At 53.7% G+C, this 12,722-nt stretch overlaps 5 protein-coding genes across 5 annotated transcripts; 2 read left to right on the top strand and 3 right to left on the bottom strand.

Annotated features, from left to right (window-relative positions):
- Nucleotides 1-292: 292 nt before the first annotated feature.
- Nucleotides 293-2,181, bottom strand: IAQ61_006137 (uncharacterized protein; the record flags this gene model as incomplete). Its single annotated transcript, XM_003835788.2, has 2 exons — nucleotides 293-1,533; nucleotides 1,582-2,181. 2 exons carry the CDS (start codon nucleotides 2,179-2,181, stop codon nucleotides 859-861), a joined length of 1,275 nt encoding a protein of 424 aa, XP_003835836.2. The 3' UTR covers nucleotides 293-858.
- Nucleotides 2,182-2,424: 243 nt separating this feature from the next.
- On the bottom strand, nucleotides 2,425-2,907 carry IAQ61_006136 (uncharacterized protein; the record flags this gene model as incomplete). The annotated part of the gene is made up of 1 exon (XM_066097067.1): nucleotides 2,425-2,907. One exon carries the CDS (start codon nucleotides 2,905-2,907, stop codon nucleotides 2,425-2,427), a length of 483 nt encoding a protein of 160 aa, XP_065953059.1.
- Nucleotides 2,908-3,004: 97 nt separating this feature from the next.
- On the bottom strand, nucleotides 3,005-5,997 carry IAQ61_006135 (uncharacterized protein; the record flags this gene model as incomplete). The annotated part of the gene is made up of 3 exons (XM_003835789.2): nucleotides 5,849-5,997; nucleotides 4,968-5,769; nucleotides 3,005-4,913 (listed from the first exon to the last, which is right to left on the bottom strand). Exons 2-3 carry the CDS (start codon nucleotides 5,177-5,179, stop codon nucleotides 3,005-3,007), a joined length of 2,121 nt encoding a protein of 706 aa, XP_003835837.1. The 5' UTR covers nucleotides 5,180-5,769; nucleotides 5,849-5,997.
- A 211-nt stretch (nucleotides 5,998-6,208) lies between these two features.
- IAQ61_006134 (uncharacterized protein) lies at nucleotides 6,209-9,941 on the top strand (the record flags this gene model as incomplete). The annotated part of the gene is made up of 3 exons (XM_003835790.2): nucleotides 6,209-7,122; nucleotides 7,293-7,920; nucleotides 7,972-9,941. The coding sequence occupies exons 1-3, from the start codon at nucleotides 6,667-6,669 to the stop codon at nucleotides 9,939-9,941; spliced, it is 3,054 nt and encodes a 1,017-aa protein (XP_003835838.1). The 5' UTR covers nucleotides 6,209-6,666.
- Nucleotides 9,942-10,414: 473 nt separating this feature from the next.
- IAQ61_006133 (uncharacterized protein) lies at nucleotides 10,415-12,627 on the top strand (the record flags this gene model as incomplete). The annotated part of the gene is made up of 4 exons (XM_003835791.2): nucleotides 10,415-11,204; nucleotides 11,251-11,406; nucleotides 11,457-11,832; nucleotides 11,882-12,627. Coding segments are annotated over 4 exons (1,506 nt in total), but the record flags the coding sequence as incomplete, so codon positions are not given.
- Nucleotides 12,628-12,722: the final 95 nt, after the last annotated feature.

Here is a 12,722-nt window from a genome sequence, read left to right as displayed (position 1 = left end):
TGGGGGTGAGCTGGTGATGTCGAGGGTTGTATCTCATGTTATATGTCTACCGCGTTTTTCTCTTCCTTTCTTCGCCGTGCGTGAAATCCTCCTCGTTCATATTCAGGGGATAGAGCCTGCGCTGTGTGTATATAATCTAATGAGCGCGAGGATATATGCCATGGATAAAGCGACGAGCTCGTTGCATAACGAATCGAGACGTCTTGTTTTCTGTTCACCTCAGTGTTGGATGTTGAGGACCTTTGTTCTTTTGGATTTTTCGCTGCTGGGTTTTGGTTCTTCGGGGGGGGGGGGTTGAACCTATCCGACTTGTTCACATTCTACTTCGCGATGCCATCCTCCTTGAAGCCCAATGTACCTTTGGGAAACGTCGATGAATACAACTAGTTCATAATCACAAGCACGGCTCCAAAATGGTATTCATTCCAGTCTTAGCCACTCCTAGTCTCAGTCCCAATCCCACTTCCATCCTCCATCCACATCGAAATTCCCATGCACAATCCAAATCACGACACGTCTCTACCAAAGCAAGCGCAAAAGCTGCGAAGGCGTTTTTTCACTTTTTTTGCGCCGAGAGGATGAAGAGTGAGAATATCAATCAGCGATTTGATTAAGGAATTGACCAGTCAAATAAAATAGGCATTGCGAGACGATGGAATACAGCGAACCTCCCATCCCCCCCCTCCTAAAAGAAAAACTCAACAACTAAAGCCTCCCCAAAAAGACACCACCAGCCATAATGGTATCGTTTGCATGCACCCGCATAACTTTTACCCAGCCCACAACACCGTCCCCAAACCCCCCAAACCACGCATGTCCAGAAACTCGCGATCCACGCACGGCCATAAACCCCCCAGCCTACCCACTAAGTAAATCCCTCACACTCATCCCGCGCGCGCCACTCCAGCTCCTGCGATCTGTATTCAGCATCAACAGCGCGGCCGTGGCCTCCTGGTCCTCGCGGTCCGGCTGCGGGAGCAAGGCCGGGGAGGAGAGTTGGAAGGGGCGGGAGGCGTGGGAGGAGGAAGGGGGTTGGGCTGCGACGGGGCCGGTACTGGGGGACGCGATGGTGTGGAAGGGGTTGGTGAAGTGTGTGGTGGATGGGGTGTGTGCGGGGGATGTTGCTGTGGAGCGGATGGAGGAGGTGAGGGTGTAGTGGTGTGGGTCTGAGGGGAGGAGGGCAGGGGAGGGGTGGGTTGAGTAGTGGGCTATGCGGTCGTGGGGCTGGATGGCGGGGGAAGTGGTGGTGGAGTGGGAGTAGGCGCTTTGGTCGGAGGGGTAGATGGCTGGTGATGCGGTGGCGATGGAGTAGTGGCGAGTTGGGTGAGTGGGCTCGGTTTGGGTGGGTGATAGGGCGTCTTCCATGTCTTCATCATGGTCGTCTTCTGCCTCGTCGTCTTCTTCGGGCGCAGGCCGGATGGGTGGAGGGGGGAGTTCGGATGCGGTTGAGGCGGGGGAGTCGCGACGGGACATATGGGCCGTCTTGAGGTCGGAGAGACACTTTTCAAGATATCTCATGTATTCTATCGATGCCTGGACTCGTTAGTATACACAAGTTAGGGTTCAAAGAAGAAGACTTACCTGTAGGATGGCAAGCTTGTGCATCTCTTGACCTCGGCATGCGGGTATCATGTCCTTGAGCACCCCAAACTCCTCGTTCATCTTGGACCTTCTCCTCCGCTCAATCAAGCTGTGCGCAGTCTTCCTCGCAATCTTACGCCCTGCAGCAGTGGAATTGCCGCCTTGCTTCTTCTTACTGGCATTGGTGGATCCCGTTGTGGACTTTGCACCTTGACTCTGAGCTTGCGACTTGGACACTGGCTGGGCCTCTTTTGGCTTCATCTGAATGATCTTGCGCGAGCGAGTGGGTGGAGGGGGCAGAGAGTAGTCCTCCTTGGTGATGATGGCCTGTTCCGAACTTGCACTTGGGCGTTTGCGCGAACTGCTAGATTTCGAGTTCGCAATGGGCGACGACGGGGAGGGTGGTCGGTAGGATGAATCAGAGGCATTATCCGAGGGCGCAGAGGAGCTGGCTACACTCGCCCTGCCGCCCAGGGCAGCAGGTGGAAGGGCAAAAGAAGGCTCTAATGGAAGGACATTTGCGCTGCTCTTGGCCGTGAGGTCGGTCGACGGTTGAGGTGTGGGAGGCAAGCTGGGACGAGGCATACCGGTGCTGGGCATAGAAAGGCAATCCGTCAGCCATACACAAACGCAATGGTCTCAGCCGTGGTTCGACACAGGGCAAGGCTCAGAAGGTGGGATGGAGGGGTGTAGTCGAGACAGCGGCGACCTAGTTGAGACGACATTGTGGCAGCTGGCAGCTGGCATGTGTCGCGTGGGCTCTCTTTGCCATCGCCAGAATGGGTGGTTGAGCACGAGTTGCGGAGAGGCCGTCTGATTGGCTGGCCGACTGGGCAAACCTCATCAGCCTTCCCCACCCGGCGCAGCTCGAATGAGATTGAGAGTGGCAGAAGCGTGGGCTGCCCCGGATGCTCCAGGCGCTCTCGCGCTCGGGCAAAATATGTCGGCCCTGCTAGAGTACGAGTACTTTGCACGACAAAGTGCTTCCTTGGAGAACTGATGGGCCGTCTTACGCGGTCTACTTACGCGGTTGGGGAGCGACACCTGAGGCTGCAAAGGAGCACGTGCTGCATCGTCGTCTGTCCCAACATTGAACCTGTCCACAGCTCGTTTGCACTCTTGGGAGCGACGACACCTTGGATCGACTTTACCCGCGACAAAATCGTCATCCTGTGGCGAGAGTGCTCTATGCAACTGTTTTGACTGTCGTACGACATGTGGGGCTAGATATCTTGCAACTTCGGGCTTGGAGTAGGATAAGGACGGTAATGTCACTAACGTCCTCCAGTGCCCACCCACATAGAGTGATCGGCCTTGAACAAACATCACTACTTCTACACATGCTACACCTCCCCAGAACTTTTGGTATTACATGGCACATCTGTCGCTGGCAACAGCACCAACAACTTTCTTCCACAATGGCTCAATCATCATCATCATCATCATCATCTCCAAATATGGCCTTGAACACATCCTCTGGCGCTCGCTCTTTTTCCAGTGCCTCGTTCTGCTCTACATCCACAGTCGCATGCGCTACCGTCTGCGGGACAGCTGCATCTGTAGCCTGTGCCGATGCCTGTCCCATCCAAGCTGGACGCTGCATCGCTGGCCCCTTTGTGAGCATCTCATGCATCATCTTGCCCATGGCGTCCTTGGACACTGCCTCCTCGGTTTGCGATTTCGTCTTGCCGTCTCCGGCGTCAAAGTCGAGAGGCATATCTGGGGGTGGCTTGACATCAAAGCGCTTGCACAACAACCGAGAGGGGTGGAACGCAAAGCTGCTGCGAGTCATGGGTCCATACATGCCCAGCTTGGCCGCCTGTTCTGCAGGGTCTTCGGGCTTCGTTGTCGGTTTGCGCAAAAGGTCCTCGGTTGGTGCATCTGCACTATGACCAGGCTGAAGGGTAGATGTCGACGATGTGAACCGTGATGCCATGATGCCAGTCGTTGGTTTGAACACTTGAGCGGCATGTGCAAATTCCTGAAGCTCCTTCACCCAATCAGACACAGAGACCCCTTCTGCTCTTTCTGGCAAGTCATCCTTCAATCCAGCGCGCAACTCCAGAAAACCAACATATCTTGCACGTTTTTCCACATCTTCTGCGTATGGCATCCAACCAGTTGCACCTTTAGCAAGAGCGCCAGCTGCAATAGACTTGTCGAGTGCGGGTACAAGACTCCAAAGATCCTTGGGCGGCGCTTTATTCGCCGGCAAGTGTCCTTCCGGTGCTGCTTGCCCAAGGCCTTGCGGGAGGTCAGCTTTGCCGGATAGTGCTGCAAGCCGATCCCGAGCCTCCTTGGGTATGAAGTCGAAGATAGACTTTCCTGGAAGAGGAGTTTCCCCGAGGAGAGCAGAACGACCCTTTACATCAAGTGTTGAGGCTTTTGCAGCATCGGCAACAGATTGATACGCGTGTACTTCAGAACTAGTCTTGCCACTCTTTAACGATGTCCATCCTGCTGGTATCTTCGGTGGAGGATACTTTCGTATGCTAGAGACATCGGTTAGAGAAGTTGCAACATGGAAACCCTCTAATGCGTTTGTTTGACCGGACAATGGCTTAGCAAGCGAGACTAGGGCTCTTGAAGCAGGTTCCTTCTTGGGAACGAAGACCACCTTGTCGCCTGCTCCTGCTTTGGCAAACTTGCTAGGCTTCTTGGCCTTTTTATCTTTGCCAATGGTCTTGTTCAAGGTAATCTTGGGTCCCAGCTCGTAAGGGTCCTCGTCATCAGAGCCGGTGTCGTTAAGGACACCGACGCCAAACGACGACTTCTTACTTGCCATTTTTCCCATCGAGGGTGACGCCTTGGGTACTCCAAGATAGTGCAGATCCATTTTGGGAGCATGGCCGGTTTCTTTTTCTACTACCGTGTTCAAACGAGCCTCGGAAAGATAACCCAGTCCCTTCCGGCGCACATCTTCGCGTGGAACCGTCATCATTCTTGCATCCTTTGGGGCAAACATATGAGCAGGTTCCATAGTGGTGGCAGTGTCGTCTTCTGAGCGAGCATTGCGACGAATCTTGCGACCAATGCCTTGGTCGCGCCGCCAGCCCATCTTCTGCGCAATCTTCACGCCCATGGTTTCTTCTTGAGTCACAAAGAGGCCAAAGAGCCCGTCATCGATCTCGCGGTGAGTGCTCCCGACTCCAGCGAAGTTGGAAGCAGTTTCCAATTGGCGCGATTCTGCAGCTGCAGCCAGATCTTCCTCGTCCATGAAGTCCTCGGCACGCTGTATGGGACCCGTAGGCTTGTTCTTGTTGCGATCTGCGCGTGAGGAGACAAAGGTCTTGGGGGTCCATCCTTCCTTAGATCCAACTGTATTAAAGTATCTTAGCATAGTCAAGAAGTCTTGCGCTCATCGTAAGATTGACTCAGAAGCTTACCCTGCACTAAAGCCTCCCGTGAACGCGCCGTGGAGTCGTCTTCGCCCACGCTCATCTGTCACCGTCTGCTTCCACACAGGTACGAAGGCGCCATCGTCCCCGTCTTCCGGTGGCAGCTCGGTGCCCAGTGCGATATAACTGGCATGTCCACCGCTGCGAAAGCGCTTCTGGGAGTCGGAGGGGGAAGTGCCACGAGGCCGCTTGTAGGCCATGGCTGTGTAGAAAGGCGATGTAGAGAGTGTATGTATGTATGTATGTATGTACTGTGTAGAAGAACGTTGGGATGTTTGCGTGGTGATTGGAGAGCTTGAAGATAGACTGGGACCGATGGCGAGTAGTAAGAAGTCACTAGCGGTCTAGCCACATCTGGGCAAGCCTTGACGAATGACTTGTCACGAGTAGGCCGATTGAGCTTAGTCAGCCCAGATACTGTCACGGCGTAGCATGGATGCATGCGGTTGCAGTGAGTGGACGAAGAAGACGAAGACAAAAATGAAGAAGAAGGCGGTCAAGCGCTACAACTTGCAAGATTCGGTTGAATTCACAGCTGCTGCTCCATTGCACAACGCAGTTCGTGTTACTCAACAAAAGGGGTGAGGAGGCGAGGGAATTTTCCCTTTTTTGCAGACATGAAATTAGGCCGTGCTGGGCCTGACGTTGCGACTGGCTACTCCTTCTAGCATGTAGCTGTGTACTTGTCGAGCGGGACCGATGAATGTAGGTACATATAGTTCAACGCCATGGCAATCCCTACACATGTTGTCGATGACTGGCATCACAGCTAGGGTTTTGTTGGCAGACCCTGACACGGTTGAGTCATTTTTGGTCCTGCTTGCTAGAGTAGAGTGTACCTGTACTCTACCCAGTACCAAACTACCTACATGGGAGAACATAGTACTCCTACAACCTGGTTTCTGTGCTTTAGGCCTAAGGCTCCACAGCCAGGATTTGTCGTCTGAAAGGCCTGTGACAACAGCTGCTTCCAACTCGCAGCGCTCGTACTTGCAATTGTGTGCCTACCAGACCTGGTTAAAGAGGCTGTTCTGCTGCATCCTTTCTTGATGATTGCGGACGACGTAACTTCACCCCCGCCGTATGCGGCCCAATGCAAAAAAGGGCCCTGTCCTTTGTCGACATTGGTGGACGGGGTGACAGGCTAGCTTTGGCGTTGGTGGACGTGGAAGTACCCAAGTTCAGTTAGCTAGCTATCGTGTGTTGCTCAGCCCGCCAGGCCCCAAGACACCACCACAGGTAAAGCTCAAGAGGGCACTGCCGGTGTGTAACTGATGCGGCCGCTGACGTTGCCTGCCCATCCATCTGCTTGTTGTACCGCATTGCTTGCGTCTCTGCCCCCCAGCGGACCTGCATATGAGCCAACTGCTGAGTTGCTGACGGCCCAACACGCTGCGTCGTGCCAAGTTTGGCGACATCTTGACCATCGCAACCCCCCTTCCCGCCCCAGCAGTGCAGCGGCGCCGCCCCTAGCTACACGATAGCCGTCGAGCATCCCCTCTCCCCCCCCTAAGATTGCGCTTCCAACGTCCAGTCGTCACAAGAGGAGACGCTGTTCGCTCCACCTGCACCGCCAGCACCCGCCTTGATTCGGTTGCATCGACGCCGCTCGGTGCGTCAAGTTGTCCTCGCTGGGCCCGCGTCTGCTCCTTGCGTCGTCGCGTCCCCGTAGCCGCTCTGCACAGCCATGGCGACGGCTGCCCCAACATCGCCCGCCGTCGTGCGCTCCTCATCCACTTCGCGGAGGTCAGTCGACCGCCCACACCGGTCGCAGAGCACCACCACCCGCCCCAGCCCCCATGCGCAGAGCCGCCATCCACAAACCGGCCTGAACAACGTCGCCCGCCGAGACTACGAGCAGAGCAACGTCGCCCAGGACCAGCACGCCCGCCGCAGCGAAGACCCCTCCCGCAACGACGCAGGCAGAAGAGGGCACACGCGGTATGCGTCTGACGCATCCACCACCTCCGCAATGCCCTCCAACGGAGTAGCTGCCGATGGCAGGGGACAATTGCCCGCCAACACCAAGCGGAGGACTACCATCACCGCACCGAGCACGGGAACATGGGCACTCGGCAAGACGATTGGCGCAGGCAGCATGGGGAAGGTGAAGCTGGCCAAACACCAGGAGACGGGAGAGCAGGTATGTATACGGGCGGTCGTTTTTGGATTGGACCATGGAGGGGGGCAGTTACATCTGCGCTCATAGGCCCTGTTGTTGTCGCTGCTGCTACTGCTGCTTCTACTACTACTACTGCCATCTCCATCTCCATCGCCACCACTCCTCTGCATGGCCTCTACTGACAGTCATAGGTTGCTGTCAAGATCGTGCCCCGTCTATCCCAGGATCAGCATCAGAGCGCTGCTGACCGCGAGCGAGCCGACCATTCCAAAGAGGTTCGCACGGCCAGAGAGGCTGCCATTGTCAGTCTTCTGGACCATCCATATATCTGTGGCATGCGAGATGTAGTTCGCACCAACTACCATTGGTACATGCTTTTCGAGTTTGTCAATGGAGGGCAGATGCTTGACTACATCATTTCGCATGGCCGCCTCAAGGAAAAGCAGGCTCGCAAATTCGCACGCCAGATTGCGAGCGCTCTCGACTACTGCCACCGCAACAGCATCGTGCATCGGGATCTGAAGATCGAGAACATCTTGATCAGCAAGACTGGCGACATAAAAATCATTGATTTTGGCTTGAGCAATTTGTTTTCACCCCGAAACCAATTAAAGACGTTCTGTGGAAGTCTGTACTTTGCCGCCCCTGAGCTCCTACAGGCCAAACAATACACGGGCCCGGAGGTAGACGTCTGGAGTTTTGGCATCGTTCTCTACGTGTTGGTGTGCGGTAAGGTACCATTCGATGATCAGAGCATGCCACAGCTTCATGCCAAGATAAAAAAGGGACATGTGGAATACCCTCCCTGGTTGTCTGCGGGTAAGTTATGCCCCGCCTCTGTCGCTCAGACGCATGCTGACAACTCTATAGAATGCCGAAATCTGATACATAGAATGCTTCAGACGGATCCCACTCAACGGTTGACGCTTACTGAGATCATGAGCCACCCTTGGCTGACCAAGGGCTTCAACAGTCCTCCCGAAAACTATCTGCCACATCGTGAACCCCTCCAACTGCCGCTGGAAAAGGAGATTATCGACAGAATGACCGGCTTCGACTTTGGAACGGCCGAGTACATCACCAGCCAATTGACCAATGTGATTCAGTCTGATGAGTATCAACGCGCTGTCCGCATGGCAGCTCGCAGGACAAATGCTCAAACACCTGAAGCTGAAAAGAAGAGAGGCATGTTCGATTTCTACAAACGACGCAACTCAATCTCTAGTCGGGAGCAACTGACCGCCTCTTCTTCGGAAGATATCCAGCGGGGATTAGACCCTGTAAACGCATACAGTCCTCTTCTATCAGTCTACTTTCTTGTCAAAGAAAAGAGAGACCGCGAGAGACAGGAGGCGAATCCTGGTGCAGTCGCTATGCCACAAAGCCCAGGTGAGAAACCTCTGAAGATGCCTGACCTTCCAGCACCGCCAGCCGCCTACACCAACAGTGCTGCGTACGAAATGGCAGGCGAGAAACCTACTGGCGGCCGATCACGACCGAGAGCCAGGACGCATGGTGAAGATGAAGTCACAGAAGGATTGAAACGAGTCGACTTGAACAACCCTCCGGGCGGTGTGTCACCAGCAATTCTACCTCCTCCTATCGAACAGGCGAAGAAAGAAGGTGGAGCCGTAGGTCTACTAAGACGATTCAGTACTAGAAAGTATCGCAGCCATGACAGAGACCGACCAGAGGCACCGCCGCCACCCACACCGGCTGTTGCCATTTCAGGTCCATCTGAAGTCGCCAATACGCCAAGCAATGTTCCAAGGAAGAGTTTCAGCATTCGAAAACCACGAGAACGAGATAACGGCTCAACATCGCATCTCCAATCAGGTAGCGCGACCAACCAGCCAGATCTCCTCTCTCCGCCAAGTACTGGCAACGTAGCCACTCGGAAGTTCAAAGCCCTTGGTCGGTCGACCAGTGTCAATTCAGCTGACCTCCGAAGGCGTTTAAGTCGTCGAGGACGTTCGTCCGAAGATCCAGGTAACCCTCCACCCACCAGTGGCTCAGATAGATCAGATCTCAGCGGACATAGAGCTCGCCCGATTGACGACACGGCCTCCGAAGACTTCTCAGCTAGTCAACGGCCTGCGCAGACGTCTCGTGCCAAATCACTAGGCCATGCAAGAAGGGAAAGCATACAGGCTCGCAGGGCACGGAGAGAACAAGCCAAAGAGGCAGGCGTGCCAGAAGAGACGGACGCGGAACTAGCGGAAGCCCAGGTAGAAGCCAGCCGAAGTCCGGACGCTGTAAAGCCCGTCTTTCTCAAGGGTTTGTTCAGTGTCTCTACGACGAGCACCAGACCACTGTCATATATCCAAGACGACCTTATTCGAGTGCTCGATCAACTCGGTGTCGAATGGAGCGAGATCAAAGGAGGTTTCAGATGTCGACACTCGCCAAGTATTGACATGAAGAACATGCTAGACTCGCCTGCGTCTCCACCTGGTGGAAATCATAGACGACGGATCAGCTTTGGTGGCCTCATGGGTGGTGATAAAGACCGAGATGCATTCAGGGATGAGAATCGAGTTCCTCACACACCAAAGTCACGATCCCGACCTTCAGGCGCCGATCGCAGCTATACTAATACCGACGAGTCGGACGCAAGCGAGGAGAGAGAGGAACGAGCACCGCGTCGACCTGTCCCAGCAGGAGAAACCTCCACACACGTGCAACACGACATGGGCGCGAGCATGAGCCTCATATTCGAGATACTAATTGTCAAGGTTCCTCTGTTGACATTGCATGGTATCCAATTTAAGAAGGTGGATGGTGGAACGTGGCAGTACAAAAACATGGCTCAGACGATCCTGTCAGAACTCAACCTCTGATTGTGATTGTCTGGGCACGGCGTTCAAAGGCATTTTCTTCATCGTCGTGAGACCTGTAAAACAAGCCTAGTACATTGGGAGGCTTGTCTATTAATTTCTGGGAGAGAGGAACTGTTACAATCAAGAGAGCATTGGCTTTGAGTAGGAAAGGATCTCATTTGTTCATTCTTCCCTACTATTGTCTAGATGTAAATGAGTCGGTCAGACCATACTACCAACCATCGTGTATCTGACAAGCGACAAGACAACTTGCTTTTCATTTTTTCATTGTCAACGTTGGGTGAGCTGCTGCCCCTCCTCCACTTTTTTTTTTTGAGGAGATCTCATCATAATATTACCCCATATCTTACGACAGCCAATTCTTCATGGTTCGAGCATATTACTCTGGTTGTCTGAGCTACCAGATCGAGAGCAGTGTGGCAGATAGCTGAAAGCGCTTCACATTTAGTACATGGATGGGCCTCACTAATAGATTTGTAATATATTGGCTCACCTCACCGCCTGTGACAGTGAGAAAGGTGAGAGAAACCAACCGTACTATTGTGCAAACACTCGCTATTACCCCGGTGCTGCCTGGCATTCACTTGGGGCCTGAGGCGGCGTGGGTCTCCGCTAGTTGGGTAGAAGCTCGAGCTCCCGCAACGCCAAGGCGCGCTCACCAGTGGGGTGTCGCTGCGACTCGCGCTCATCCTCTCCTCCAACGCACTCACCACACGCCAACTATCTACCACGCAATCGAAGCCGCTAGCGCACTGCTAATCAACAACCTGTCAATACATAAACCCGTCGCTCAATCGCGATTCCTCCAGAATCCCCATCCAAATACCCAACGATCAAGGGACAAATCGCGGCCAATGCAACATATCTTCACACATCAGCAGCAATATCCGGGCGAGTGGCAGCAACAGGGCCACCACCAGCAGCCTCACCACCATGTAGCCCAGCACGGTCAACTTCAAGCGCAAGCGCAAGCCCAGGCCCAGGCTCAAGCTGCCGCCGCGGCTGCCGCAGCCGCTCAACAACAACACTACAATCGCATCGCGGGCAACAATGGCACGAGCATTCCAGGAAACAACATCGTCCCCCGGGGCCCGGCAAACGACGCGCAGTCAGCAGACATCGGTATGACAGAGGAGAATCGCCGCGTCCTCGAATGGATCGCCCAACTCATGAAGCCAAACACCCGTGAGGCGGCTCTCTTGGAATTGAGCAAGAAGCGCGAGCAAGTACCTGAGCTGGCGTTGATCTTGTGGCATTCATTTGGTAGGCAGAGCGTATGCGACATGTGATGTCTACTAACGGCTTGCAGGTGTCATGGCCTCCCTCCTCCAGGAAATCATCTCCGTCTATCCGTTACTGAACCCGTCTCAACTAACCGCGGCCGCTTCGAATCGCGTATGTAACGCTTTAGCGCTCCTACAGTGTGTCGCTTCGCACACTGAGACCCGCGGCTTGTTCCTGAGTGGTAAGTCAAGCTCATCATGTGGTGGAGAATGATGACTAACGTAGCCGAAGCACACATTCCTCTCTTCTTGTATCCGTTCCTCAACACGACTTCAAAGTCGCGGCCGTTTGAGTATCTCCGCCTCACGTCGCTTGGTGTTATTGGCGCTCTGGTCAAGAATGATTCTTCCGAGGTCATCAACTTCCTCTTGACAACGGAGATTATTCCGCTGTGCCTTCGTATCATGGAGACTGGATCTGAGCTCAGTAAGACCGTTGCCATCTTCATCGTACAAAAGATACTTCTCGATGATATCGGCCTTGCCTACATCTGTCAGACCTACGAACGATTCTATGCCGTTGGTACTGTTCTCAGTAACATGGTAAATCAACTTGTTGAACAACAGACTGTTCGTCTTCTCAAGCATGTTGTGCGATGCTTTCTTCGGTATGTCCAATTTAGATTTTGACAGAGGAATACATGCTGACTCCACTAGCCTATCGGACAACGCTCGCGCCCGCGAGGCCCTTCGTCAATGTCTGCCAGAGCCTCTCCGCGATGCCACCTTCTCTTCGGTCCTACGAGACGATGCGGCCACCAAGCGCTGTCTTGCCCAGCTACTCATTAACCTTTCTGACAATGTCGTCGACCCCACAAACAACCAGCAACTCATGCATTGAGATTGCTACCTTATACGGCTTTCCTCTTCAAAACCAACAACCTCGCTAGAGTCTCATCGACCTTTTTGGAACTCGCCACATGCCATTCTGTATATTATGGGCTTCGGTGTTCTCCTTCTGGCGCGACGACTTCCGTGGGCAGTCTCCCGAGATGATGCCCCTTGCGATTTGGTCTGATTCAAGACAACGGATTGAACATGGCGTTTCTGATTCTTGATGCGATACCCCGTAGTGACAGTCTGTATCGACTGTTGGCACTTTCTATATGCATCTCATTTACTCACGGGGCGATGATCATGGCATGGAGTTTTGGGCATTGCATGGCGTAGGGCTCTTTGGAGCCACTGGAGGACTTGGACGGGAAAAAGCGATTGTGGAGCATTGATTGCCCTTTTCTAAACTGCATATGTGGGCATTCTTTACCTGATTACTGAATTGAGTCTTCATTTGTGGAAACTGGTCATGTTTTGAAAGTATTTCCGTGACGTTGCAAGAAAAGCTGAGCATTAGACGCAAGACGGAAGCTGTTACCAGGAATGAAGAGTCTAAAATTCAAAGCCTGCGGTCTACTATTCCAAAGCTGCCATAGCAAAACCTAGTGAGTCCTCATGTGTTTCAATGTTACAAGTAAGATCTCAGCCTTGTACCTGATGAGGC

This window comes from Plenodomus lingam (assembly GCF_022343315.1).
Source record: "Plenodomus lingam strain CAN1 chromosome Unknown contig_23, whole genome shotgun sequence".
NCBI lineage: Eukaryota > Fungi > Ascomycota > Dothideomycetes > Pleosporales > Leptosphaeriaceae > Plenodomus > Plenodomus lingam.
This window is presented reverse-complemented; position numbering and strand designations above follow the sequence as displayed.